At 35.3% G+C, this 27,879-nt stretch overlaps 2 protein-coding genes and 1 long non-coding RNA gene across 5 annotated transcripts in view; 1 reads left to right on the top strand and 2 right to left on the bottom strand.

Moving 5' to 3' along the window:
- LOC138122235 (uncharacterized) overlaps positions 1–27,879 on the bottom strand; it is a 229,788-nt gene that overhangs the window by 111,197 nt on the left and 90,712 nt on the right. The gene's annotated exons all lie outside the window — the stretch shown is intronic.
- The window catches only part of d4, a 284,602-nt gene that overhangs the window by 228,180 nt on the left and 28,543 nt on the right, over positions 1–27,879 (top strand). The gene's annotated exons all lie outside the window — the stretch shown is intronic.
- Positions 5–26,203, bottom strand: LOC138122187 (luciferin 4-monooxygenase-like). Its single transcript, XM_069036357.1, has 6 exons — positions 26,112–26,203; positions 24,045–24,151; positions 13,209–13,726; positions 12,991–13,150; positions 1,797–2,093; positions 5–520 (listed from the first exon to the last, which is right to left on the bottom strand). The coding sequence occupies exons 1-6, from the start codon at positions 26,140–26,142 to the stop codon at positions 5–7; spliced, it is 1,629 nt and encodes a 542-aa protein (XP_068892458.1). The 5' UTR covers positions 26,143–26,203.

Here is a 27,879-nt window from a genome sequence, read left to right as displayed (position 1 = left end):
GTTTTTATATTTCACCTGCAAGTACCATATTTTTTAAATCCCTTCTTTTCACTTTTCCGGAGGGTGTTATAGGAACAGCATCCACAAATTTGACTCCAGCTCTAAGCCTCTGACGGTCTTGCACACGCTCGGCGACATAGGCTTCTATTTCCTCGGCGGTAATGTTTTCGTGGGGATTATTTAGTATCACTACAGCCATTGGATGATCTCCATCCTCTTCATCTGGTATCCCAATAACTACTGCCTTTTTTATTGCAGCATGGTTATGGAGAATATTCTCTAACATAGCAGGTGCAACATGCCAAGACTTGTACTTCAACATTTCTTTGATGCGGTCAACTACATAAAAGCATCGATCTTGATCGTAATAGACAATATCACCGGTCTTCAGCCACCCATTACGATCAAAAGAATCTGATGAATCCAAATTAAAATAACCATTCATTACAAATCTTGTCTTTACACGAAGTTCACCCTGTTGGTTTGGTCCCAGAATTTCTTCCGTTTCGGGATCAACTATCTTAAAAATTATATAAAATTAATAATGTTGATCTAGTTAACGTACCGCGAGTACAAAAAAATATACAGGTGACCTAGAATTGCCTTCCCAGAGAAAAAAGGGGACTAATTGGGTAAATGTGACATGTGACACGTTGCGGAGATTTCGAATTTTGTTGCGATAACAATAATTATTTTTGCTGTCTAGCAACCTGTCCGATTTTTCAGTAATACCTGAGGAGGTTATGTGAGCTACAGGAATAGTGTATTTCAAACCAAGGTAAGAAAGTGCTTTCTTGCAGACCGCAGGCAAAGATTATAAACCGAGCCGTAGGCGAGGTTTGTAAGTGCCCAAGGCCTGCAAGGGCACTTTCTTAACAAGGTTCCTGATTAAAACGAAAATTTTGAGAATTGAATAGTAGGCTGAGTTATTTGTTTAATTAACTTGTCATCGCATTTGAAAATTTGACGTTTGTTCGAAAATTTGATATAAACAGAAGTTGTAGTTCCTAAAGTTGACTCAAGTTGCAAAAAACCACTTTGCATTTGCAACAGCATTTTTATGGCATTAGTCATTTGAAATTACTTTAAAACTGTACTTATATGGAAAATATTCAACCCAAACTATGATTTTCTGGTCCCTTTCTGCCTTTATCTGGTTCAAAAATATGAAAAAAATGCTGTTGCAAATGACAAGTGGTTTTTTGCAACTTGAGTCAACATTACCTAGCTTATATGTATATCTGTTTATTTTCCCGATTATATAATTGATCTACCAACTTGCTTTATTGAATTGGCTTTCATTTATCAATAACTTATTTCACTTTTGACATTTGTATTTTGGTACAGTTTTACCATAAACATTTCATGATTAACTTTCTTACCTTACCGAGAAAGTTGAATTTTCTCACCTCAAATGAGGTATCCACAGCCTACATTTCTAACCGGTAGGGAAAAAATTGTATTTTAGTCATATTGGAGTCAGTTTTGCTGTCGGCACATGCTTGTTTTCTATGGGGAGGCAGTTCTGGGACAGGTTGTATGTTACTAAGAAAACGTCGTACTAAATATATGTTTGTTATCGATCTTTGTTGTGTACAGTCATTTTGATGAAGATCTACTGTGCTTGTAAATACACAATATTGTGTAAGTAAAGTAATAAGTACCTATCTCAAACACGCTACTTTTTAACTATTTATTCAGCGTTAAATTAATAGGTACTCCTAATTATTATTAGTGGGGAAAACACTATAAATACCTACCTACTTACTTAAAAATAAATGCTTGCTTGAACATACCTTATACCAGATTCCATTGATCGGTCTGCCACACGAGGATGGTTTGTAATGTAAGCTTAACGTGTCTGTTACATTATTCATTTTGAAATAAGTTAGTACTCCTGCAACTTCGGTTTGACCATAAGCCTGACTTATGTATGTTCCAGGCAAAAGATCTCTAAGGAGTATTAATTGTTTTTCTGAGAATATACCACCTCCTGTTAGTACGCAAAGTAGGCTGGATGTATTGATGTTCTCTGGTCGTCCTACTTTACACATTTCTAAAGCCTGGGTTGGTGCAAGAAATGCAAAGGATACCTAGCCAATATTAAATACTTATACAGTGTGTGATAAAATAAGGAACAAAATTCATAATAGCGTTATCTGATATTTTTAAGAAAATCGCTCGGATAGGTCGATTTTATTTCGAAAAATGCCATCATCATGTGACGTATAATTTGTTTAAATAACGCACATAATTGGTTTTTGCGCAATGACATCATCTTTTTTCTCATTTTCTCAAAAAAATTGATGTAAGGTAGGTAACAATTTTTTTCATTCATCATTTAGGTAGTAGGAAGGTCTATCAAAAAGAGAAGAAAAAAGTGGGGGTTGTCATTTAAAAAAGCAATGATGACGTCATTGTGCAAATAATACATGATGTCATAAGTAACATTTTTATGTCATAAATTAAATAATGCAATTATAAATTTTGTTCCCTACTTTATCACCACACTGTATCTTAAAGTGAAGAAACGTTATTTTGGACACATAGGTACAGTTGCGGAATTAAAATTTCGAGCACTATTGTCAATGTCATGATACAAACTTTAAAACAACTTTTACGTTAATAACCTTATTTTTTACTCTTGTCATGTTTTTGTCTTTTTGGCATTCAAAAATTGTCATTTATGTCATAATAAAATAACGAATAGGCAACATCAACATATCAAAGCGATGATTTAATGTCAGTCATGATGACAGTAGAAGGTGCTTTACAGAGATTTTGTTGAAGTGACAGAAAAATAGTGCCCGAAATTTTAATTCCGCAACTGTACCTACAATACATTACAATGTTTGTAAAAAATTTGTTTACGAATAGGTAAAGAATAGGTACAGTCGCGAGCAATAAATTTTGATCGTCAAGGTCATTCTTTGACGCAATCGAAAATGCTCCATTGTAAAACAGTCGTAAATATCATAACCTATCATCATGTTGTATGACATTAATTGTCATTTTTTTCTCAATTTTTTGACACTTTGTTGATGTGGGCATAATCAGGCAGGGAAATTTTTTAAATTTGTGACAATCTAACCAAATTTTGAAATGACATTGACGACCAAAATCTATTGCTCGCGACAGTACATTTTACGAAGTACAAAAGTATTAATTTAGTTTGTCAGAATAACAACCTTCACAGATAGTTCAGTTGATAGAGATTCTGGAAAAAAAAAGACTTTCACCAATTTGTACAAACGAAGATTCCTGATCGGACGAGGCGAATTGTCTCCCAGAACGGCACAGGTATATAGTGTATATATAGTTTTTCCAAGAGGTGAGTTGTCTCCCAACAAGAGGCGAATTGTCTCCCACTCAAATTAACCCTATGCGGTGATAATGTGATAATCTTCGTATTCCTAAGTCTTTATTCCAAATTTAATGCAAGTTTTGCAAACAAATATTTTTCTATTTATACATCAAAAAAGTATATGATATAGAATTCTTGTGTCACATGAAAGTCTCAGTTGAAGCTGTCAGAAGTAGTAAACTTATACCACAATGCAAACGTTGTCAGAGATATAACCACACCCAGAAATATTGTGGGCACGAACCAAAGTGTGTTAAATGTGCTGGACAGCATTTAACAACAGAATGTAATAAAGCAAAAAATATACAACCAGTATGTGCAAATTGTGGCAAAAATCATCCAGCAAGTTACAGGGGATGCGAAGTTGCAAAAGAATTACAAAAAGAAGAGATGAAGCCAGCAGAAAACAACAACCTAGAACACTTACAGCCAACGAAATCAAACCTGGAGTATCATATTCACAAGTAGCCCAAAAAGGAAACGAACCAGACCAAACGCCTGCAGACATCAAAAATCCAAACCCAACGGAGGAAACGTCTCTCATGCAAATGATGCAAAATCTAATTACAAGAGTAGACCAACTCGCAGCACGGTTAACCACAATAGAGAACGATATTAGCAGAACTTGTCACAGTAAATAATGAGCAAAAATGATCTCCGAATAGCTACTTGGAACGCCAATGGTGTTCTGAATAGAAAAGAAGAACTACAGATTTTCTTACACCTGCAAAATATCGACATATGCCTTCTCTCTGAAACACATGTAGCAACACAATCATACCTCAAAATTAGGGGGTATAAAACTTACAATGCAAACCACCCATTAAACCAGGCCAACGGGGGCAGCGCCATACTAATTAAAGAACATATTAACCACCATATGGAACAGACAGTACAACGAGAAGAATATCAACTCACTGCAATATGCGTGAACTCGGTAAAACAAAAATTAATAATAGGGGCTGTTTACTGTCCACCTACACATAATCTTAAAAAACCGGACTACACGACCCTGCTGAACTATCTTGGAGAAAGGTTTATCCTGGGTGGCGATTATAATGCCAAACACCTGAATTGGGGTTCAAGAATCACGACGACCAAAGGTAGAGAATTAAAAGCAGCACTCCGGGAAAAAGGATGCGACATTCGTTCAACCGCCAGACCTACTTACTGGCCGTCGGACCCACGAAAAACACCAGATCTTCTGGATTTTTTTATAACCAGGAAAGTAGGACTAAATTTCACAGATGTGAACGATAACTTCGATGTTACTTCGGATCACTCAGCTGTAATCCTGACCCTCAGCCATCATATAATAAAAAAAGAAAACAAACCCTATTTAACTAATAGAACTACAGACTGGCTGAGCTTTAGAGAGGAATTAGGAAAAAATATTCAATTAAACGTACAACTAAAAAATAGAAAGCAACTGGATACAGCAGCGGAACAATTCATAGCACAAATTCAAGAAGCAGCATGGAATAACACGAAACCATACACATTCAAAACAGTGGGCAACAATTATCCCTTCGAAATAAGAGAACTGGTGAGAGACAAAAGAAGGGCTAGGAGAAAGTGGCAGACAACTAGGAACGCAGCAGACAAAACCAAATTAAACAACCTTACCCAACAATTAAAGCGTGAAATTATAAATTAGAAACAATCCTCAATCAAGTGTTACCTGAGAGAACTGACAAATGAAAGAAGTACGTACTACTCACTATGGAGAGCTACCAGGAAGCTGAAGAAACCAATAACATATATACCGCCATTAAGAAAAACGAATGGTAATTGGGCAAAAAGCGCTAAAGAAAAAGCGGAGGCTTTTGCTAATTATTTAGAGCAAACATTCCAACACTATACAGCTCAAAATAATTCCATGAGTCAGGAAGAATATAATAACCAAGACGATGAAAAAATTCCCCTAGTTACTCCAAAGGAAATCGCCAACGAGATTAAAGTAAATCTTAATCCAAAGAAAGCCCCGGGGTATGACCTTATAACTGGTGAACTACTAAAAAACCTGCCCAAAAAAGCAATAGTAATGTTGACATACCTGTTCAATGCAGTAATCAGGTTGCAACATATGCCCAGCTGTTGGAAAGTGGCAGAGATGATAATGCTACATAAACTAGGAAAACCAGCTAACGAGGTTAAATCATACAGGCCTATATCGCTTTTGCCAATCATCTCCAAACTCTTTGAGAAACTGCTCTTAAAAAGACTAAAACCAATTATTGAAAATAAAAACTTAATACCGAGCCATCAATTCGGATTCAGGCAACAACATAATACAATCGACCAAGTACATCGTATAACAAACGTAATAGAAGAAGCATTAGAGGGAAGGGAAACCTGCTCGGCGGTATTCCTGGACGTTGCCCAGGCCTTCGATAAGGTCTGGCATCAAGGACTGATGAGTAAATTGAACAAGATCTTGCCAAAGCAATATGTGCACCTGCTGGAGTCATACGTCACTGGAAGGATATTTCGGGTAAAACAAGAAGATGAATACTCTCAGTTCAAAGATATAAAGGCCGGAGTGCCCCAAGGCAGCGTTCTAGGCCCAGTGCTTTATTTACTGTATACGCATGATATACCAAAGGGAAACAACATCACCATGGCCACCTTTGCAGATGACACGGCGATATTAGCAGTTGGTCGAGAAATTAGCAGTAGCACTAGAAGATTGCAAAGTGCTTGTGATAAAATAACAGAATGGACTCGTGTCTGGCGAATCAAATTGAATGAAGCAAAATCTGTAAATATAACTTTTACAAATAAACGAATAGAGGGCCAGCATAATGTTAACATGAATGGCATCGTAATACCCTACGCTAATACGGCGAAATATCTCGGAATGACTCTGGACACAAAGTTGAAGTGGAAAGAGCATGTGAAAAAGAAAAAGAATGAACTCGTCCTAAAATATAAGAAAATGTACTGGTTGATAGGTAGAAGTTCCCAGTTGTCTATATATAACAAAGTCTTGTTATATAATCAGATGCTAAAGCCGTCCTGGCTGTATGGTATTCAGCTCTGGGGCTGTACTAGTCAACGTTATATAAAAATAATACAGACTTTCCAGAACAAAGTGCTCCGTAACATTGTCGATGCACCGAGATATGCGAGAAACAGCGATATTCATCGGGACCTAAACATCCCGTATGTTGCCGATGAAATAAAACGCTCAGCCCAAAAACACCAACAAAGAGTGAGAGGCCATGTCAACCCAGAGGTCACACAACTACTGGTAAAGGACGGTTCAACCCGAAGATTGAAAAGAAAAAGACCTAGTGACCTAGTGCAATGAGTGATAAGTGATAACACCAGCAATAGTTAATAACACAATCTTTTTGACACCATTGGGTGAATATTAGTTTTAATTTTTTTTTTTGTCTATCTAAAAGTAAATTAATGGTTGGTCCAAGTGACCAGTTTTAATAAAAAAAAAAAAAAATTAAAAATTATAGATATCCTCATTAATTTTCAAATACACTTCCGAGTAGATCAAACAAAAATTAATAAACATAAAAATAGTAATGGAAGTTAGGTATACTTTCTTTGATTTTGTGAAAAAGGGTCTCAAATGAGTTCCTCCACGCGGTCAAATTTTTGCAGGTCTCTACCTTTTTGACCCTTATCGGCAAACGAATTCCTCCAAGTATCTGTAATTGGATTAGAAACTGGCGGTCCATCCGGACTGACCATTAGCCACCTGTTAATCAACTAGCTACTAGCACAACATGTACAACAAATGCGAGTGAATGTTTTCATTCCCATTTTAAGAGCCAATTTTACAGTAACCATCCCTCCATATTTATATTTGTTGATGTTCTCTTGAGGTTTCAAACGTTCATTTATAGCAAAATAAAAAGCGCAAACACTTTTAGTAAAAAATTAAGAAAAGACGTAAATCAACAGAAAAAACATTTAGAAAATTTGATTAGTAAAAACAACAATAATGTTCTTGACATTTTTAGGGCCGGTTTTTCAATCGATGATTAATTTTTGATTAAGGTTTAATTTGTAATTAACACAATGTTACCGTCTTTCAACCTATGATTAACAAAAAAGTTCATATTAATTCTTGATTAACTTAATCATACGATGTTCTGTGAATTAATCGGAATTTCATGATTAACGTCAAAAGTGACATTGCCGATTTATTGAAAATGTATTATTAAAATAGTAAAACCATGAGCAAAGAATAATGATTGATGATATTTATGACGTTAATGCTTATAGTAGTGATGAAGAGCCACGAAGGCCAAAAACTATACGCTTTAGGCCCAATCACTTCGAAGAATGGGACCAAAAAGATTTTTTTAGTCGCTTTCGTTTGTCTTCGCGAACAGTAGAAAGATTGTTAGAAGAAATAGAAGAAGCTATTTCCTATCAAACTAACCGATGAGTGTTGTGGAGTAGTCTGCATCAAATTCAGGGCTTAAAATACCAGCAAAATTTTTATTTCAGAAATGACTGTCTATCGCCTCAAAATCAGTTGCTTTTTAGTCTGCGATTTTATGCAATACGAGTAGGAGCGTGGCTGGAGACTTGTGGTGTACACAAGTAGAGCTCTAGCGGCGTTGCGTCCAAATTATATTAAAATCGCCCCAAACCGAAATGAAATTAACGAATGTAAACAAAAGTTTTTTATAGTAGGTACTTCTAGAAATAAGTGAGAACAGAGTCAATTGCTTTATGGATGTAATTATCCTTGGTAAAATGGTTAGAGATTGATACCCAACTGTTAGGGCACAATAAAAGCAATTGACTCTGTTCTCACTTATTTCTCTTTAACATAGCAAGATTTCCTAATTGTATTATAGGGGCATAGACTGTAGAAATACAATCAGATGGTGGAGAAAATGCGGAAATTAGGATGAACCAAAATTACAAATTTGGGTCATTGTTTACTTTACCTAGTATTTGTAGAATTTTCGCGTTTTTTCTGGCTAGACAGCCGCAGGGCGTTCTCCTACATCGTTTCCAACCACTCAAACCTTGTGCAAATGAATTTTACTTGCCCTTTAGACATTGATCAATGATCATTGATGCGACCTTGAAACACAACAAGAAAGAAAAACAAGGGCATTTGAACAAGGTTTGAGTGGTGGGAAACGATGTAGGAGGACTCCCTAAGGGTGTCCACAAGTAGCTAAAGTAAACAATTACCTAAATTTGAAATTGTTACAAATCACAAACCACCAAGTTGTCAAATTTGACAGAAAAGTTAATACCAACGTAACAAACTTTCAGTTAATTTTTAATTAGCTAATCATAATTGAATTTTGGTTTGAAAAACGCTATCCATGATTAATTTGAAATTAATCAAGAAGTAATGATTAGCTAATCAAAATGTTAATCATCGATTGAAAAACCGGCCCTAAGTTATGTGAAAGCAGTTTCGTATTATAATAAAATTTAATTTGTATACAGAGTGGTCCCGATATAACCAGAAGAAATCCAGTAATAGGTGATGATAAGTAGAACTCATACACAAAAAATGTTTCTAATAAAAGTCGTTTCGTTTTCGAGATAAAAATAATTGAAAATTTGATCAAAATTTGCTGTACGCTAATGAGTTAATCGGTTTTAAAAAGGTAATTCTGGTTGCTTGGTTGCAACTTCTTTAGTAACGGTACCTGTAACACCTATGACATTTGTCAAGTTTAATTTTAAATTTGCGAATCCTTCAAAAAGTTATGAAATTCACAAAACAAGAATACGCCGATTTGCATTTACTCTATGGCGAAGGACGTGGTAATTCAAGAGCCGCAAGGCGAGCATGGCGAGCGTTTTCCTGAAGGAGTCCTTCCGTCCCGTTGTACTTTTGTGGAGATACATCTCCATTTATGTGAGGCTGATACTGTCTGATTCCAATACGATGGTGTTCCCGATGCTCCATTTAACTCCTCTGGATTTGAGGTTAAATGTTTAAAGATACATCAATAATATATTATTTAAATAAATAACCACCCTGTATTTTAATAAACATGTTTGAACATTTTGTACTAAGTGTATCATTTTGAGAAAGAATAAATACTTTAAAGAGTACCTACCTGCTTTCTCGTATCATTTTTGTGTAATTAACCCGTCCCTGATACCTAATCCTCTACATTTCGCTACCTGACCTGATATTCACCCTGGTATAATACCTGCATTTGGAGGAACTCGTTTGCGACGGGTCCCGATATAACCTGCCAAAAAAACTCTGGGTCATTAGAAGGATCTAACAAGTCCGGAAAACCCCTTTTTATTAGGTCCAAAATAATGGGGAGAAATTAACCCCTATCCACGCCCATTCGACCCTGCTGTCCACAAAAATACGTACCTAGTCAGAAATTAATTGTTGGTGTCTTTAAGGATGCCAGTATCTAAGCAACCATACCCGAATAGTTTGTGACAAATCTGACAAATTGAATGACATTTATTGAAAACGCTGTACGCTGTGTGCCTTAATTCACCAGGTTATTCAACCTGACCTGAGATAAATGATAAATGAACAAAAAATAAAGTGGTGTTCGTCAAAGTGTAAATAAATGTAGAGCTAATGTGTGGACAATTGTGGTTAAACAGTCAAAATAATGTATTGTGTGCTTTTTCCGTGAACAGAAATGTACATTTACAAAAATTGACGAGTAAAGTCTACATAATTTATCCTTAATGTCATTTCGGTCACCTCATGATATTAGTTCCAGTAACTAATTTTTGAGTCGCGCCAACTGTTACATAAAAGTCCACTCATACCAAACCTTTGAACGATGAAATGTTTTTACGCCTTTCTTTAATTAATCGATATGTCATCCATTTCTTATCAACTTGTAATGTAATTAACACGAAGAATTTGTACGGTTTAGAGAACTGCGGAGTAATAATGACCATTAAAATTCTTTGACAAATGTCAGAATAACAAAAGCATTACAGTAAAATTTAAATGAATACCGAGCTGATGAATGTTTCATATTCAATATGTTGATTTAGAATTATTTACATTTTACATACTCTTACTTTCAACTTTAACTAAGTGTCGAGGCGTAGAGCCACCCCCCTCCTTTCCGAACGAGAACCACCCCTGCGTGGGTGAATGACGAAGATTTGAGACGACAGTACCGAGATGGACTCAGGACTCAGGGTAGAACAGTCAGAGTCACAAGTCAGAAGTCATTTTTACCCAACATCTCGAGTACGGTCGTACGGTCCAAACAATTGTATAAATGTAAATAAACGTTTACACAAAACGATACGGTGTGTCAGTTCACGCGCGCCTACAGTCAAACCAGTGAAGCCTCCATTAGGCTGAGCAAACCCAGGAGCCCCATTTGGTTCCGAACAAATTCCTGGAGCCCCCATTAGGCCCCAAACACTAAGAATAATACACTGAACTCCAAAATTAACGCATCACTTTGATTTTTTTAATTAAAATAGCAAGTTTTGAAACATAAAAAAAATATATTAACAACAATAACAGCTGAAACATGGGAAATATTTTCAACACATTTTCTTACAAAAAAAGCACATAAATGTAAAAAAAAATGCAAAAATTCGAAAAGGTAACATCATGGGTAAAAATCAGAAATCAAAAAAATCATCTAAATTTAAAGGTTTTTTTCTTGAAATCTTGTATTGCTCCTTTAGCGTTAATTACAGCTCGATAACGTTCTGGCATGTTAAGAATGAGGTTTCTGTTATGGTTTTGGCCTATATTTTCCCAAAAATCCAGAAGTGCTCTTGTTAGCTGAAGTGATTTCGATGCCCTTCCATTGCCCGTAACCGTTTTTCCATATTATCCCATTCCAAATTAGTCGGAAACTACTCTTGCCCTACGAATGGGGCAAATGGTACAACAACAGGTTCCAAGATGTTCGTAATATGTGTATCGATGTGCATTTAAATTGCGTCTATCTAAAACCACCAGCTCTGTAGCTACGTCTAAAGATATTCCTATCCATACCATTATTGACCCTCCTCCAAAACTCTCTTTAGTAACGAAATTACATTGCGGATATTGCTCACCAAGTCGTCTATACACTATTACCTGTCCGTCGGACTCGTATAGACAGAACCTGGATTCATCGAAGACCAAAACTCTGCGCCAATCTTGTTCGACCCAATTGACATGTTATATTGCAAAGTTTAAGCAGGCCCTCCGAAGGCCTGCAGTTAACTTGGGTCCAGTAGCTGGTCTTCTCGGATGTATCTGATCCTCCTTTAGTCGTTTTCTAACCGTATTTTCACTCAGACGGAGTGCATGTTGTCTAACATGAGATCTTAAAAAATAGGGGAGCAGTGAGAAACCCTTCTCTAATGGTTATTAATCTTAAGTATTGGTCCTGGTGAGGCGTTGTGATTCGTTTTCGGCCTTGCCCAGGCCTCCTTGTGTGTCGTCCAGTCTCCTGACGTCTTCTTAGAACTTTAGATACGATAGATTGGTTCGAATCAAAGCGATATGCTATAGTCCTCTGACTCTTTTCACTCTGATTTTCTAGTAAATTTCAAAATTTAACAAAAACGATATTTTTGCTCATTTTTGTCAACAGTGACTGAAAATTTTAATTACATTTGTAGCATTATCTATGCTTCTCCTCTATTTTCAGAGTATGTATAACAATTTTTTGCTTTAAAGTAAGTAAGTAAAACTCTTCAAAAAAAACCGTAAAAATCCAAGTGATGCCTTAATTTTGGAGTTCAGTGTAAATAATTAATAAAAGGTATGTAACTGTAAACTAGATTAGAAAAAATATTTTATAATAAATGTGCTATGTGCCTTCCGTTGGCATTTATACACATTTGAGTACGCCCGTAGGTATCAAATTTCATAAACAGAATTCAAAATTTCTGGGTTATTACGAATCGAGGATCGGAGACGCCATCGTATTGGAACCAGTCAGACACAGCCTCATATAGCTCCACAAAACTACAACGGGATGCAAGGACTTCTTCAAGAAAATGCTCGCCGTATAGTCCCTTGCCACTATGCTTGCCGCTCTTAAATTACCACGTGCTTCGCTTCATGTCAACGGCGCTTACGAATTCGACTCGTGCCAACCACGGTGCCAACGCACTGGTCAAATTCATATCCCAGCGCCGTTGACATTCACAACAAAAACACCACACAATAACACCACCACAAAAATAATCGGCATAACATTGACTACTCGTCGTATTACAACTGAATACCACAGTCAATTTGCTGTAGGCAATGTGTATTACCAACTGAAAAAAGTTCCTAGATTTCGGATGTGTTAATAGTATATTAAAGAACGAGTTTTATAAGGGTTGATTTGGCGCACGAGTCCCAGGTGTAGAAAACAACCCGTAGGGAAGTTTTCTATGGGACGAGTGCACCAATGCCCTTATATAACGAGTTTTTTATGTCATTTTTTAGAATTCGTGCTTAAATAGATGCCTTCTGCAACTTATATTTTAATATAGTATTCTTAGAGATCTTATTAAACGACGAGTGCTTTAATAGATAGCCATAAACGACTCCAAATTGAATACAATAATAGACCTATTAGAAACGCAAATTCTAAAAATGTCCATTTACCAGGCAAACATAGTCAAGCAGTGCAATGTAGTTAAAATTCAATTTATAATGGGGATTTATATTTAAATCAAACCTTATATTTGTCGATCAATATCCATATCTGACGAGGATCAAAGGATCTGCATATAACTCTTGCCGTACCAGACAATGTTGTAGCTGTTAAAAATAAAGCAGCAGAAATCCAATATAGAGATGAATAGTATAAGCTGACTGAAGTTATAGCACCATTATTTCTGAAAATGTAATTATACGTATAAAACTAAAATAATTATCATTGATAAAAGTGTATACATTACGTTAACTCCTTGGGCCAAAAGTGCATAATGACTTTGACATATACCTTTTGGTAATCCGGTAGTTCCGCTGCTAAAGAAAATTACAGCAGTATCTTGTACTGATACATTAGTAGGTTTGAAATTGTATTCGTCGTCATTTGGGACTAAGTATTCCTCAAATTCCTGATATCTGTCCGACTCTCCAAAAATTATTAATTTACAATTAATTTCCGCTTTTTCAACAGACTCTTCAATCAGTTTTATAGCTTGCGGTACAAGAAAAATTACTGTAGGTTTTACTTGCTTTAATAAGTAAGAAGTGTCGGCTACCGACAGCGTTGGATCTAGGGAAGCTACCTTGACTCCAAGAAACATTGATGCGATGAAAGGCACACAACTATTTACGTGATTGTAAGTGCACAAACACACTATATCGTTTTGTGTTATACCATCTAACTTCATTTTTAGAGAAGTTCTGATACATCTTTTCAGTAATGAACCAAAAGTATCTTTTTTTCCAGTTTCAACAATATACTGTAAAATGAAAATGCAGCTAACTTTCTCATTTTTTAACGGCGAAAATTGGCTCTTTCTCAGAAACATTTTCGCAATGCTTTTTTAATGAAATGAACAGGCCGGTTATTATACAGCAGGAGCGCGTTCATAAAATATGGGCGAAGGTAGAGTGTGGGGAATATCACGTGACTGCAGTGTCACTCCGGCATTATGAACGGAATCGGGTAAACGCGTGTTTTTTGTTTTTGTAAATGTCAACATTGTCAACTCACATTTAATTGTCATCTATTTAACCACCTGCTTAAATGAAGAACAAGAGACTAAAAATGCAATTTGACGAAAGAAAAAGGAAATTAATTATTTCTGGGACAATTTGTTCTGCAAAAAAACGTTTTTCCCGTGTAAATTTGTTATCACCGGATTCAATACAGGAAGGGTAAGAAAAGAATATTGTATCTGTCACAATAGTGTTAATGGTAATGTTAATGTTAGTGTTAGCCAGAATGTTAATCTTCAGAACATTGGTGAAACGTTCAACCGTTCACAATAATGGTGATGGTGATGTTAATGTTAGAAACGATGTTAAGAGATCCAGAAATGTCTGGTTCTTTAACATCCTCGTTAACATCTACCAATCACCATCGAGAATTTCACGCACGCACAGGCGCAGTGACAGTTCACACCACGTTGACAGCTGTAAGAGTAACATTCCGTTAACATTATTGTGAACACTGGACTACTAACATCACCATTGCCATCTCCACTCACATTATAACATTACCACTAACATTAACACTATTGTGACAGACCCATAAGAGTAACATTCCGTTAACATTATTGTGAACACTGGACTACTAACATCAGCATTTCCATTTCCACTAACATTATAACATTACCATTAACATTAACACTATTGTGACAGACCCATATAAGTGTGGTTGCACAAGGAATACCTTTAAGAATTGTTGGATATGTTGAACGGATTGTACCGGGGTTAACCAACAGACAATTTCAAATGCATTTCAGAGTCAGCCGTTCCAGTTTCGAAAATTTTGTTCCCATTATTGAAAACATAATTAAAAAATGTATAAAAACACCTTAGAACATATTTTTTTCACGCAGCCGCCGCTTCACTGCCGTCAGATATTTGACAGACGTCAAATCTGACGTATGGGTAATTTCTCCCGCACCGCTAGACATCGGTAACATGGGCACACTCCTTGTGTCACTCTAAACATTTGTGAACGATCTGGGGTAGCGTGATTATTACCCCAATTTTAATTTGTGAACGACGTTTGGGTGACCCACGGGTAACCTTTATACCTACCCAGAGTATTTATGAACGCGCTCCAGGTCGTGCGGGAAACATTACCCATACGTCAGATTTGACATCTGTCAAATATCTGTCTGCAGTGAAGTGGCAGCAAAGTGGGGACAAATTTTTCGAAACTGGAACTGCTGACCCGCAAATGCATTTGAAATTGTCTGTTGGTTAATCCCGGTACAATCCGTTCAACATATCCAATCCAACAATTCTTAAAGGTGTCAAAAAAAATTACATGTTTTTCTTTCATTTATGTCAGCTTGAAAATGACTTTTAGAAATAGGTTAGAATTATTTGACGATATGTCAGTTTATGAATAAATAATTCAATGACATTTTCAAAAATTATTTGATAGATACCATCGGTGGACATTAATAAAAGCGGGGACAAGATTACAATTGTATAAAGTCAAAAATTACAAAATTTTTATCGGTAAATTTGTTTTTTTACGAAAAGGTTATAAAAACTATGACGGGGTGAATGACGTTTATTTATCAAAACCATCAAGTTAAAGTTCAGTTTGTTTCACATTGAATGATATTGTTTGTTTTCCCAATTAAATAGTTGTTAATTATTCACAGAATCGGTTTTTTTTGGTGGTCAAAACAGGTAGGTAACAAAAAAACATTGAAACTGGACGGGTAAGAGTTGATTGCAAAGACAATTTGTGACAAAGCGAAAGTTTGATACACAATGAAAAAATTTTGGATGTTCCAGCTTTTAATTATTATAAATAAAATATTATTTATAATAATTATAATTATTTATATATTTTATATATATTATTTATAATATTTTATTTATAATAATTAAAAGCTGGAACATCCAAAATTTATTATTATTATGATCAGCGATCGGGCAGAGGCAGAGAAGCCTGTTACGCCCGCGCTATTGGTATAGGCAGCGCTTAGCGTTATGGTCCATCTAGCGGTCTAGACTTTAAGAGACTGTCATATTTTGCTTTAAATGAATCAGCGGTTTTACAGTTGACAATCTCTGGTGGAAGAGAATTCCATTGGTCAAAAATTCTATTTGTAAGAAAGTACTGTCTTGCAGTTGTCACGAACCTGTCCTTTAATAGTTTCAAAGAGTGTCCACGTGTGCGACCCCCTTCGTGCAGAGTAAACAAATGCCTAATAGGGGATTGTTCAGAGGACAAGGCGCGAAAAACTACCAGGAGGTCACCTCTCACACGCCTAGCTGATAGACTCGGAATGCCCATCAAAGAAAGCCTGGCTGTATACTGGGGTCTGCTTCTGCCAAACGGCACTCTAGTTGCTCTCCGCTGTAAAACAGGAGTCCAAACACAGTTCGCAAATTCCAAGACAGGCCTGACATATGTCTTGTACAGTTTCGCAAATATTGCTGGACTACTTTTGCAGAAGACTTTGTTTAGAAGGAACAGCATGGAGTTGGCCTTCTTAGTTATTTTTAGAATATGATTGGACCCAGTGGCGGATACACCCATATGGTCAGAATGATCATGACCACAACCTTTTTGGACGGTCGACAATCGTCAAATCGGGTAAATCCTTATTTTATCCGGTCCGTTTTTATGTCTCAATCAAATAATTTTCTTCGGCAACGCCGGGTCCTTGGAAGAACACCAACGAAGCCCGCCACAACCGATCAGCAGACACTTGTGCTGTATTGTACTATCATCATTAGGGGGTAGATTTATTAGCGGGGTGTTTCCTGCTTCTCTTTTCAACGTAAAACTTAGAAACATGTGTTTTTAAAACAGCTTTGAAAATGTAAAAGATAAAAAAACAATCGCAGCGTTGCCAGATCAACGAATTCGCATAAAATCTACCGATCTACCGATTAAAACTTCAAATCTACTGAAAAGTCACTCAAAAAATTTTCATAATCTATCTAACATTTTGCAAAAACGTCCACACAAAAAACTAAATCTCGAATATACTTTAATGTTTCAATCTATGACATTGATGAGATCATCGATATATTTATGAAAAAGAAAAGAAAAATCCAATTCGTAATTTAAATAAATATAGTAGTTAATGTAATGTCTAAGGTTTTCGCATTGAAATAAAACGGATTATGTCGCGGATTAAAAAAAAGTAAATAACTGTATAATAGTAAACTCGGTACAGGTTGCAAAGACACACTTGTCATTTGCAACAGCACTTTTATGGCATTAAGCATTTGAAATTACTTTAAAACTGTACTTATATGGAAAATATTCAACCCAAACTATGATTTTCTGGTCCCTGTGTGCTTTTATTTGGTTCAGAAATATGAAAAAAATGCTGTTGCAAATGACAAGTGTGTCTTTGCAACCTGTAGGTACCGAGTTTAGTTTATTTAATGAGTTCGTGCGTAAATTTAACTCTTTTTTGGCGCGAGTGGGCCATTTTAAAACGCGAGTGAAACGAGGGTTTTAAAGGCCCACGAGTGCCAAAAAAGGCCCAATTTACACACGAACGAGTTGAATACAATGTTTTTTTGTTCGACGAGTCCCTTAAAGGCTCCAAATCGCTTAAAATCTTGAAAATTAGCTTGACGTTTCGTTTTGACAAGTTGTGACATTTATCAAAATCCGTTCACACAGGAGAAAATTTTCAAATTCTGACAGTCTCGAACAAAAAATATATTTCTTTTATTTCTTAATGAAATTTCTAATCTTCTTTCTTTTATATACTTTTATTTTAGTGTAATAGTGTATTATGTAGGTACCGTTACGTTATTATTTTCCACAATCATCTACACCATAAATAACAATAAACACTGAACTTTTCCGCCTGTATTTGAAGAAAATGCAGTTCAAAGAGTGCACCTTCAGACCAATGTATCTTTGTGGGGGTGAGTCCCGATTTTTTTTTTTGGACTACTGAAGTGATCACCGATACACCGATCTGAATTCGGAATTCGCGAATTTTGAGTCACCTGTATATTTATTTGTTATTATTAATTCATTTGCCGCGTGACTGTATAGGTATCTTGAAGTTCTGAGGTGTATGTACAGGTGGATAGGTTACCCTACCTATAGGTGCCTGTGATCAGCTGTGACCACAACCTAATTTGAAGGCTGAATCCGCGCCTGATTGGACCAAGACAGATCAAAAGGAGACTGTAACACCCAGATCACGATAGTTGTCAAAACTGGCCAGTTCCTTGCCGTTGATGGAATATATATGTTTGGGGTTAGTGTTACCTATGTGCAGTACGCCACATTTATCCGAGTTCAAGGGGAGTAACCAGTCACAGGACCAGTCATGAATGGCCAAGAGATCCTGCTCCAATGCCATACTTTGGTTGCTTATGTTGTATACTTTGATATCATCAGCATACATTGCAAAAGGCGATCTCAATATGCATCCAAGGTCAGCAGTATAGGCTATAAAAAGCAGGGGTCCCAGCACTGAACCCTGCGGCACCCCACTGTGTACCCTGACAGGGCGACTATATGACTCGCCCACCCTTACACAAAAAGTACGTTCGCTTAAGAAAGCCAAGAGATTTCCTGATATTCGCAGATGCTGTAGTTTGGAGATTAGCCGTCGCTTAGGAACCCGATCAAAAGCCTTGGAGAAATCCAAATACAGTACATCCACCGAGTTGCCATTATCAACCTCCCTAGTCCAATCTGCCAGACAGGCGAGAAGGTTAGACTGGATAGATTTACCTGGTAGAAAGCCATGTTGCTGCAATGGAATTAAATCACAGTCAAGAAGAAATCTAACCACCTGGTCGTAGATTATCGACTCCATCGCCTTGACCACTAGGAAAGTTAGACTAACAGGTCTATAATTTGCAGCGTCGAATTTGTCACCTTCTTTAAATATGGGACGCACTATTGCCGATCTCCAGTCCGGAGGTAGAACCCCCGACCTAAACGACTGCTTCATCAAAACAGACAAGGGGACACTGAGTTCGGCGGCACAGTTTGAGAGAACCTTGGCTGTGATAAGGTCCGGCCCTGGAGACTTAGACACCTTCAATTTCCTGATTTTCTCGCACACTACTGTTTCAAGAAAATCGATATCCGAGAGAAAAGTGGAATTGGGCGGGCCAGGGACAGCGGGGATCCGGTCCCGTGATTCTTTCGTAAAAACTTTAGAAAAAACATCGGCAAAAATGTCGGCGACAACATCGCTGTTGTCTCTCACGGAGCCAGTAATATCTCTGACCTGTGAAGTTCCCACTGGACCCGACAGTTGAGTGCGAATGTGCTTGTGAAAGTGTTTGGTATCTTTGGAATTAGCAATACTCGCCTCATATCTAGTTCTAGCCTCCTTAATAGTGGTAGAAAGTTTATTAGAGAAAGCTCTATGGGTCTTATAATCAGCTTCAGCCCTAGTTCGCCTGAAGGTACGCCACAACGATCGTTTTTTCCTAATCAACTTTAGAATCTTGGAGTCGATCCAAGGCTTCTTTGATGATCTTTTAAAAGTTACTCTCGTAGTGTGCTGCGCAATCGTGTCTTGCAAAGTGGTTTTGAAAACTTTCCAGTTATGGGTCATAGAAGTATTAGAAAGTAATAAATTCCAGTCAACAACTGATAGATGCTGATTTACCGCAGCCCATTCTACCACTGTTCTCTCAAATGAAACAGTCTTCAATCTGGGACAAGAATAGATCTGAAGCTCGATTCCCAGGGTCACGTGATCTGAGATCCCAATTGGACTCAGGTATTTTAAATTTGTGAGCGAATTATCATCTGAGGAAATGATTAAATCCAGAGTGGATGGTGTCTGCTTGAGTCTGAACCTTGTGGGTTCCGATACAAGTTGACATAGGTGGCTGTTAATAATTAGATCAGCCATTAGTTAAGATGAGTTGCTGAATGGCCCGCTGGAGTCCAAAGGCCACAGCAAGTCCGGCATATTAAAATCACCGAAAATGAAAATCTTTTGTGATGTGTCCGCCAGACCTTTGATGAAATCAATCAAGATTTTGTCGTCACTGATAAACAAATGATACAGTTTTGCCACCGATGGTACCTACTGTCAAGTAGACAATTAAAAATTTATATTAGGAAAAAATTCATTTCCCGTTTTTTTTTTTTTTAATTCAGCTGTATATCCTCTTCTCCCCCTTCGTGTATTGAATCCGGTGGTAACAAATTTACAGCGGAAAAAAGTTTTTTTTGCAGAACAAATTGCCCCAGAAATAATTAATTTTCTTTTTCTTTCGTCAAATTGCATTTTTAATCTGGTGATCTTCATTTAAGCACGTGGTTAAATAAATGACAATTAAATGTGAGTTGACAATGTTGACATTTACAAAAACAAAAAACGCGCGTTTACCGATTCCGTTCATAATACCGGAGCGACATTGTAGTCACGTGATATTCACCACACTTTACCTTCGCCCATATTACAAGTATATGAACGCGCTCCAATTGTTATTGTTAAAGTCAAATAAGGTTATGACATCCTAATGACATATTGTCAGAAACATCAAGTTCAAATTCAATTCTTTAATGTTGTCTACATTTACAAGGGTTTTATATGCAGTGTCCCCGAAAAAGAAGACGAATCCATAACCATAACTCCATTATTTATCGGAAGATTTTAATTATTTATACACCAAATTAAATGGTTCTGTATTTACAAAAGGGCTTAATAAATTCACAGGGTATACATTGTTGTTTTTAAAATAAAAAATTCTATCAGAATTATTAAAAAAAGTATGTGTTCCCATTTAAAAAAAAAATATTTTGACAGTTTAACCTTGAAGCCCTTGGGGCTTTACGTGAATCTAGTAGGCCATTTAGTAGCCTATTCACAACCATTTAATTTGGTGTATACAGTGAGCGGCAAAAGTATGGAATAAATTCTTTAAAAATTAAACAAAATTTTTTTCAAAAAAATCTTTGGACATGTCAATTTTAGTTTATAAAAATACATGTTTTAGTACAAAAGAAAAGAAAATTCCAAGCAGTCATTTGTTTTCGAGTTATGATGTCATCGATAGTTTTTTTAAATGGAAATCCCTATTTTATTCTTGATTCTGATAGCCCTTTTAATTGTCTAAATGACTGTGTAAAAATTTTGTTATCTTACATAAGGAAATTTTTGAAAAAAAAATAATAAAGTTGGAAAAAATAAATTTTATAACGAACAAAAACAAGTCAAAAAATCAAGTAGGTAAATCAAACAGTCAAATGTTACTGCCAGTTTCATTCGTATGTGTTTTTTGTTTTACAAAACGTTTTCGAAAATGACAGAAACACAACGTATTGAAATTTTAATTTTGATTGGGTGCGGGGATAAAACTAGATAAAACTAAAACAGGAGGAATTTCTTCATAAACTTGCTTTTTGTCAACAAGCTGGGGGATGGCAATTCGAACATTTATTTCCATAATTTTAAGTACTTACTAACACAGTTTTTGACTTGTTTTTGTTCGTTATAAAATTTATTTTTTCCAACTTTTTTTTTTTCTCAAAAATTTCCTTATGTAAAGTAACAAAATTTTTATACTGGCGTTTAGACAATTAAAAAGGCTATCAGAATTAAGAAAAAAAAATAGGGGGTTTCCACTTAAAAAAACTATCGATGACGTCATAACTCGAAAACAAATGACTGCTTGGAATTTAATTTTGTATTTATTAAAATATGTATTTTTATAAACTAAAATTGATCTGTCCAAAGATTTTTTTGAAAAAAATTTTGTTTAATTTTTAATGAATTTATTCCATACTTTTACCGCTCACTGTAGATAATTAAAATCCTCCTATAAATAAAGGAGCTATGGACTCGGTTTTTTTTTTTTGAGACACCTGTATTTTATACTAGGGCCACACTACAGACTAAATAATTGGCCGATAATTTAGTCCGATTGGGTAGCTTCCGCGCACACCAGGCAAACCAAGGCAAACTAAATTGTTTGGTTGGCTGTTGGTGCGCAGACTGTCGACTATTAATCGGTCGACTGCTTATGCACCGTTGATAAAATCTACACGATATTAATTAAATATGAGATTTGACATATTTTTTTATAGGTTGCAAATAACCTTTGGTTCAATATAACAAGTGTTCAATTGAAATGTTCATCAAGTTGACTTTGACTTTATTTTTTAAAAGACAACAACATCGTAAATTAAGTCGGTTAAACAAAGATAGCGACAAAGATCAAAGCCAATTTGATGAACTTTTCAATTGAACACGTTTTATTTTATTACTTTCATAATCATAAATTAAAAATCAAAATTTTTGCACTGCAGAGAGCCACTGGACGCATAATAATTATGTATAGATCACCGACTGGGTAGTCGGTGAATGTGCGCGCCCGCATAGTACACCATGCTCTATCAATAGTTGGCCAACTTTCTTGTTGAAAGGGAATCGGGAAGTCCTTGCAACTATTTTTCGATCAATCTGTCGGCCGACTACAATCGCTTTAGTGTGCGCACTCACATGAGTCCTCATACTTATTAAGAACCAACTAAATTGTCGGCCGATGAAAAGTCTGTAGTGTGGCCCTAGCCTAACACGATCTAGCATTTATTAGGTTCAAAGAGTTAATTTTAAAAACTGACAATTCTTATTTTGACTGACAATTCAAAAGTCTGATACACAATGAGCAAATTTTGAATGTCCACCGATAGTACAGTCACGGCCAGGGAATTTCGCCAATCGTTGTCGTTCAACTGATGTTAGCTGTAAAACAGGTTATTTTATATATTTATTTTTCACTTTAGTATAATTGCATGATAACTCCTAGGATACGAAATATGTAAACATGTCCATAACAACCGGGGAATAATACAGGGCGTAATAAGAATAAGCGGGCGTAATAAGAATAAGCGGGCGTAATGAATTCATAACGCCCTCATCAATTCAAAGTTGTAAAGATGCCAATTTTTTTTTTTTTTTAAGAACACGTATAGTGAAAAATAAAATCTTGTATGCACCACGGCGTCACCGAATGATTACGCCCATCGAACGATATCCATCTCTCGGGCTAAAGCCCTCGAGCTGGATTCATCGTTCTCCGGGCGTAATCATCGTTGTAACGCCCTTGGTGCATAAATAGCTGTTCTAACCCCACATTGGAATTTTTGACATGGATGTCAATTTGTCAATCATTTTTATTGCGCGTGACAGAATTTCTGTCACAAAAATTTTAAATGTCAGTCATAATGACAATACACAAATTTTTTCGAATTGACATTAAAATAACTGACGAAATTCCGTGGCCGTAACTATAAAATGAGGGACATGGAATCCTGGGCAGTCTGCTATTGCCATTTCAAAAAGTGTCAATGTAAATGCACCTTTACTGTCATTATGATTGATATTTTAAAAAAAATTGTCAAATTAACTTAAGCTTGGTTATGAGTAGCTAAGGTATGGTTTAGAAATTTTGACAACTGAAATGACACATCTGCCCAGTTTTCCGTGTCCCTAATAGTACAGGGTCATTATAAATGATTGTCCCATCGTAGGTGGCTGTGGGCTATGCTTTAGGTGCGCCGCTACGCCCACTAGTTGTTACAAACGTTTATATTTATAGGTACATTTACCTACGTTTATAATGACCCTGTACAATGATTTATGTATTTTGAGTTTTGAACTATCATATCTGAATTTGATAGTCAAGTGTATCAACATAAAATCGTAAATGTGTTGCCAGCGGAACAAAAATAATTTCAATCAATAAAAGTTACTCTGTGTCGGTATTATGCCATTATTTCTATACATCAAAAAATTAATAATAATAGGTAGGTACGAGTATGTACCTAATATAAAAGTAATCAACAGTTTAAGCAGTTTTTATTTAGGTCTGGTATTAAACTTCGCGGCAAACAAATTTCTAACTCTCCGTAAACTAACCCTACTGAAAAAGTTTCTTCTTCTTATCATGAAAATTCGTTCTTCATCGGAGTAACTATTCATTATTCCTTTTTGCCCTAAATAATTTTTACAGTAATTTACCGAAACCCGCTGACTTAAGCCAACAAATTACCAAATCTTTTGACAATTTGAAAATCTTGTCATATTTAAAAGTCGCCAAGCTGTATAAGTATGTATAGAAATTTACCTGAGCGACGTTATTTTTATAAAATTTCATAATCCGAAAAAATTCATATCCAATTCCTCCATTAGGTTCGTACTCTGGATATGGTGTCTTTATAATATTACTGTCATCTGAAAACAAATTTATTATTATGCAACACGTATAAAACAAAACATGATTGACTTTCACATCTAGGTATGTACTTCTTTTGACATACATAATTACATAATTATACAGACCGATTCACATAAGTTTCCAACCCTAAAGATCTTTAAATACAGCTAGCAATACGTTTTTCATTCATAACTTGATCAAAAACATGAATTAAAAACTTTTTTATGGTTTAGACATTCCTCACAAAAGTCTCAATTATAAAAATTTAAAAATGGCAGTAATCGGCAATACTTTTTATGTAAGAAACTGACTCATCATATATCATTATCAATATCATATCGATCCTTTCGTCATCGGAGCACAATTTAATTAACAACAATTATTTCACAATTATACAAAAAGGAACTGTCAAGTGATTGTCAATAATGCCAGGATTGCCAGTAGTATCCAGATTTCATAGAAAATAAAGGTATGTATCAAGTTAAATCACTGAATAACATATTACTGGGTGCATTTAACTTTCGTTAGGGTCGGAAAGTTATGTGAATCAGTCTGTGTATGTACTCATATTTCATTTATTAAAACAAAATGAATTATACCGGGTGTTATGGAAGTTCACGCAATAAATTTAACCACCAATAGGACCGGTTAAAATAAACATTGTTTTTATTTATCATTTTTCTCGCAAATTCTTCAAAACAGAGTTAAAATTAAATATAATTTGAACCCTAAAATTCATATCCGCTCATGTGTTTACACATCCATTGATAATGAAGAACGAAATAGTATATTATTTAACGAGTTCGTGTGTAAATTGGGCTTTTTATGGCACTCGTGCGCCTTCAAACTGGCCCACTCATGTCATAAAGAGCCAAATTTACACACGAACGAGTTGAATACGACGTTTTTTGTTCGACGAGACCCTTAAAGGCTTTAAATCGCTTCAAATCTTTAAAATTAGCTTGACGTTTAGTCTTGACAAGTTTTGACATTAATTTATCAAAATCTGTTCACACAGGAGAAAATTCTTAAATTCTGACAGTGTCGAACAAAAAAAAAATCGGTTAAAATACTCGAATGAAAAACAGTAAAAGCTGTTAGTATTAGAACAGCGATCGTTCTTTCTTCAAAAAAAACATTTTCACTCACTCTTTAGTTTCAATGGATGATAATCCCATGAGCGAAGTGTCAGAATAGGGGTTAGAAAAATGTAAAAATAAATATTCGATTAAAAAAAGATCAATATGTAAAAAATGTTTATATTAAAGAATTCTATTGGTGATTAAATTTATTACGTGGACTTCCATAACACCCGGTAAATGAATATAATGTTTATAATCGGTAAAACCTTCTTAACTAACCAAGATCTAATAAAATTATAATTTTATAGAGCGTTTAAACGCAAAAAATTTGCTAAATAAGGCAATCATTAAAAATGCTGGAAGTTAATTATGAAATTAGTCAATCAATTATTATTATTTGTCTTATAAAGTGAATGGTTTTGAACAGCGCCGCGTCTTGATTCGGCTTATACGTTTAATAGACACTTACTAACTGTGCTAAACTGTATATTCTTATGTTGACGACACTCTTTTAACCTTTTAAAAATTTGTAATATGCTCACTTTGAAAAATATCGAAATTCGTGTGTAATTTGGGCTTTTTTTGGCATGAGTGGTTCAGTTTAAAACTCGAGTGAAACAAGAGTTTTAAAGGTCCACGAGTGCCAAAAAAGCGTAAATTACACAAGAACGAATTGAATACAACGTTTTTTTGTTCGACGAGCCCCCCCAAAGGCTCCACATGGCTGAAAATCTTTAAAATTAGCTTGACGTTTCGTTTTGACAAGTTGTCAAATTCATCAAAATCCGTTCACACAGGAGAAAATTCTCAAATTCTGATAGTGTCGAAAAAAAAAACATTTTTTTCACTATCCAGGGTAAATAATTTTAATGTTAATAATTGAAAAGAAACTTACCTGCTGATTCCTCCATTTCTGATTCTGTCATACTAAAACTTTATTCGATGCTGCTTTATAAGACCCTAGATAATTACAAAATGATATACTCGTAGAAAGCAAAGTGGCTTGGAATTACAACCTAATGAACTTGCATGTAAAACGCAAGCTGTAAACACTGCAATTATTATTTCAGAAGTTTCGCTTTAAAGATGACATGGAGTAGAGGTTACTTAATATCTTATGGATGAATTGTTTCTTTATTCAGTAGATAGCATGACAAATCAATTGATTTATCGAATGGAAAGACTGAATAATACCATATCAATAATTTACGTACAAAATGACGATCTTTTGGTATTGGATAACTTGACATAATTTATTAATAAGACACTAAGTTCTTTTAATCAACGTAATCACTGCACATTTAAAAATTTTTAAAGTTAAAAAATTTTTGCAGAAGAATCGTAAGAAGTGAAGAAATCTCTTTACGAATAAGTAAATATAAATGTAATTACGAAGGTGGTTCACTATTTATTATCCCTAGCGATAAAAGGCATAGCCATTTATTGACAGTATGTCCAAGTATCAATTGTTGAGTAAAATCTATTATTTCTTAAAAATGGATAAACTGAAAATCCGAGCAGCAGCAAAACATCTCTGTAAAAAGGAGAAATCCATAAGAATACTAATAAAAAACCTATTACTCGAATCTGTATCTTCACATCTAGTGATTAACAACTAGTCCAGAGATTTTTAATTTGGTTATTGGTTAAATACAAATTTAATCAAGGAATTGGCAGAAAATCTTGTCAACATGCACCAAACACCTCAGAACTGTGCGATACCGGAGGACTTGATTTGGTTCACGAGATGATTCACCACGGTAGACGACTTACAAGGCAATTTTTTACAGAGTTGTGCCTTTCTTGTAGATAGCAGTATAATTATTCTAAATTATAATAGGTATAAGTGGTAAAATGAATGTGTTTTTTTTCACTAGTCGTGTGAAAAAAACACTCATTTTACTACGTACCGGGTGTAGAATGCTAGGTGAAAATGATACTTTCATCACTCAATTTAGTGAAGAAAATTGGTGTTTGCATCACTAGTGAGGAAAATGGAGAAAGTAAATTCACTAGTGAGAAAATAGTTATTTACATAATTAGTGGGATAAAATGTACAACATTTTATCTACGGCTGCTAATTATTAATAAAAAAAATCAATTTTTGGCAAAAACGTTAAATTTGACATTTACAAAAATATATTTTGATAATTGTTAAATGTCAGTTTCAAACGTTTTTATTCAAAATCAAAGCAACAAGATTGAAACAATTTGCTCAATACCAGGACAACCAGCTAATTCTGTTTGTAAACAAAGCGTTGTTTTTAATTTCTCATAATTGAAAGCCGGGTCTTTACGTTTTATGGCGGCTCTCGGAAGTGAAGTGACTTCGAGGCATTTTGACTTTTCAAAAGTTTAAATGTCAGAGTTGATTAATTACTACCCTGATTTAATACAGCGAAAGATAGGTGTACTATCGCGGCCAAAATACTTTGGTCGTCAATGTGACATATATGCCGTTCACGATTATTTTAAACACGCAGGAGGCCGCGATATTTTTTTGTTAGATTGGCGTCAGGTCCTGTCATATGACGTTTCGTTTTTAAATATTCGCATTGTTGTCAATTCCGTCATTAATTTAGTTAATAAGAATTTACCCAGAACTGCCCTACAAATATGTAGGTATGTTTCATTTCAATTACAATTTTACGATTATTGTTCCT

This window comes from Tenebrio molitor, chromosome 1, assembly GCF_963966145.1.
Source record: "Tenebrio molitor chromosome 1, icTenMoli1.1, whole genome shotgun sequence".
NCBI lineage: Eukaryota > Metazoa > Arthropoda > Insecta > Coleoptera > Tenebrionidae > Tenebrio > Tenebrio molitor.
Note: the sequence above shows the minus strand (reverse complement) of the source record. Positions and strands in the feature narration are given on the sequence as shown.

Bases quoted from the DNA above. Each gene is read 5' to 3' on its own strand.
- LOC138122187 (XM_069036357.1), bottom strand. From the start codon at position 26,142: ATGACAGAATCAGAAATGGAGGAATCAGCAG. The intron at 13,151-13,208 runs GTATACACTTTT...TTACATTTTCAG, and splicing joins GCCCAAGGAGTTAACGTAAT to AAATAATGGTGCTATAACTT. The intron at 521-1,796 runs GTATGTTCAAGC...ATAATTTTTAAG, and splicing joins TCAATGGAATCTGGTATAAG to ATAGTTGATCCCGAAACGGA.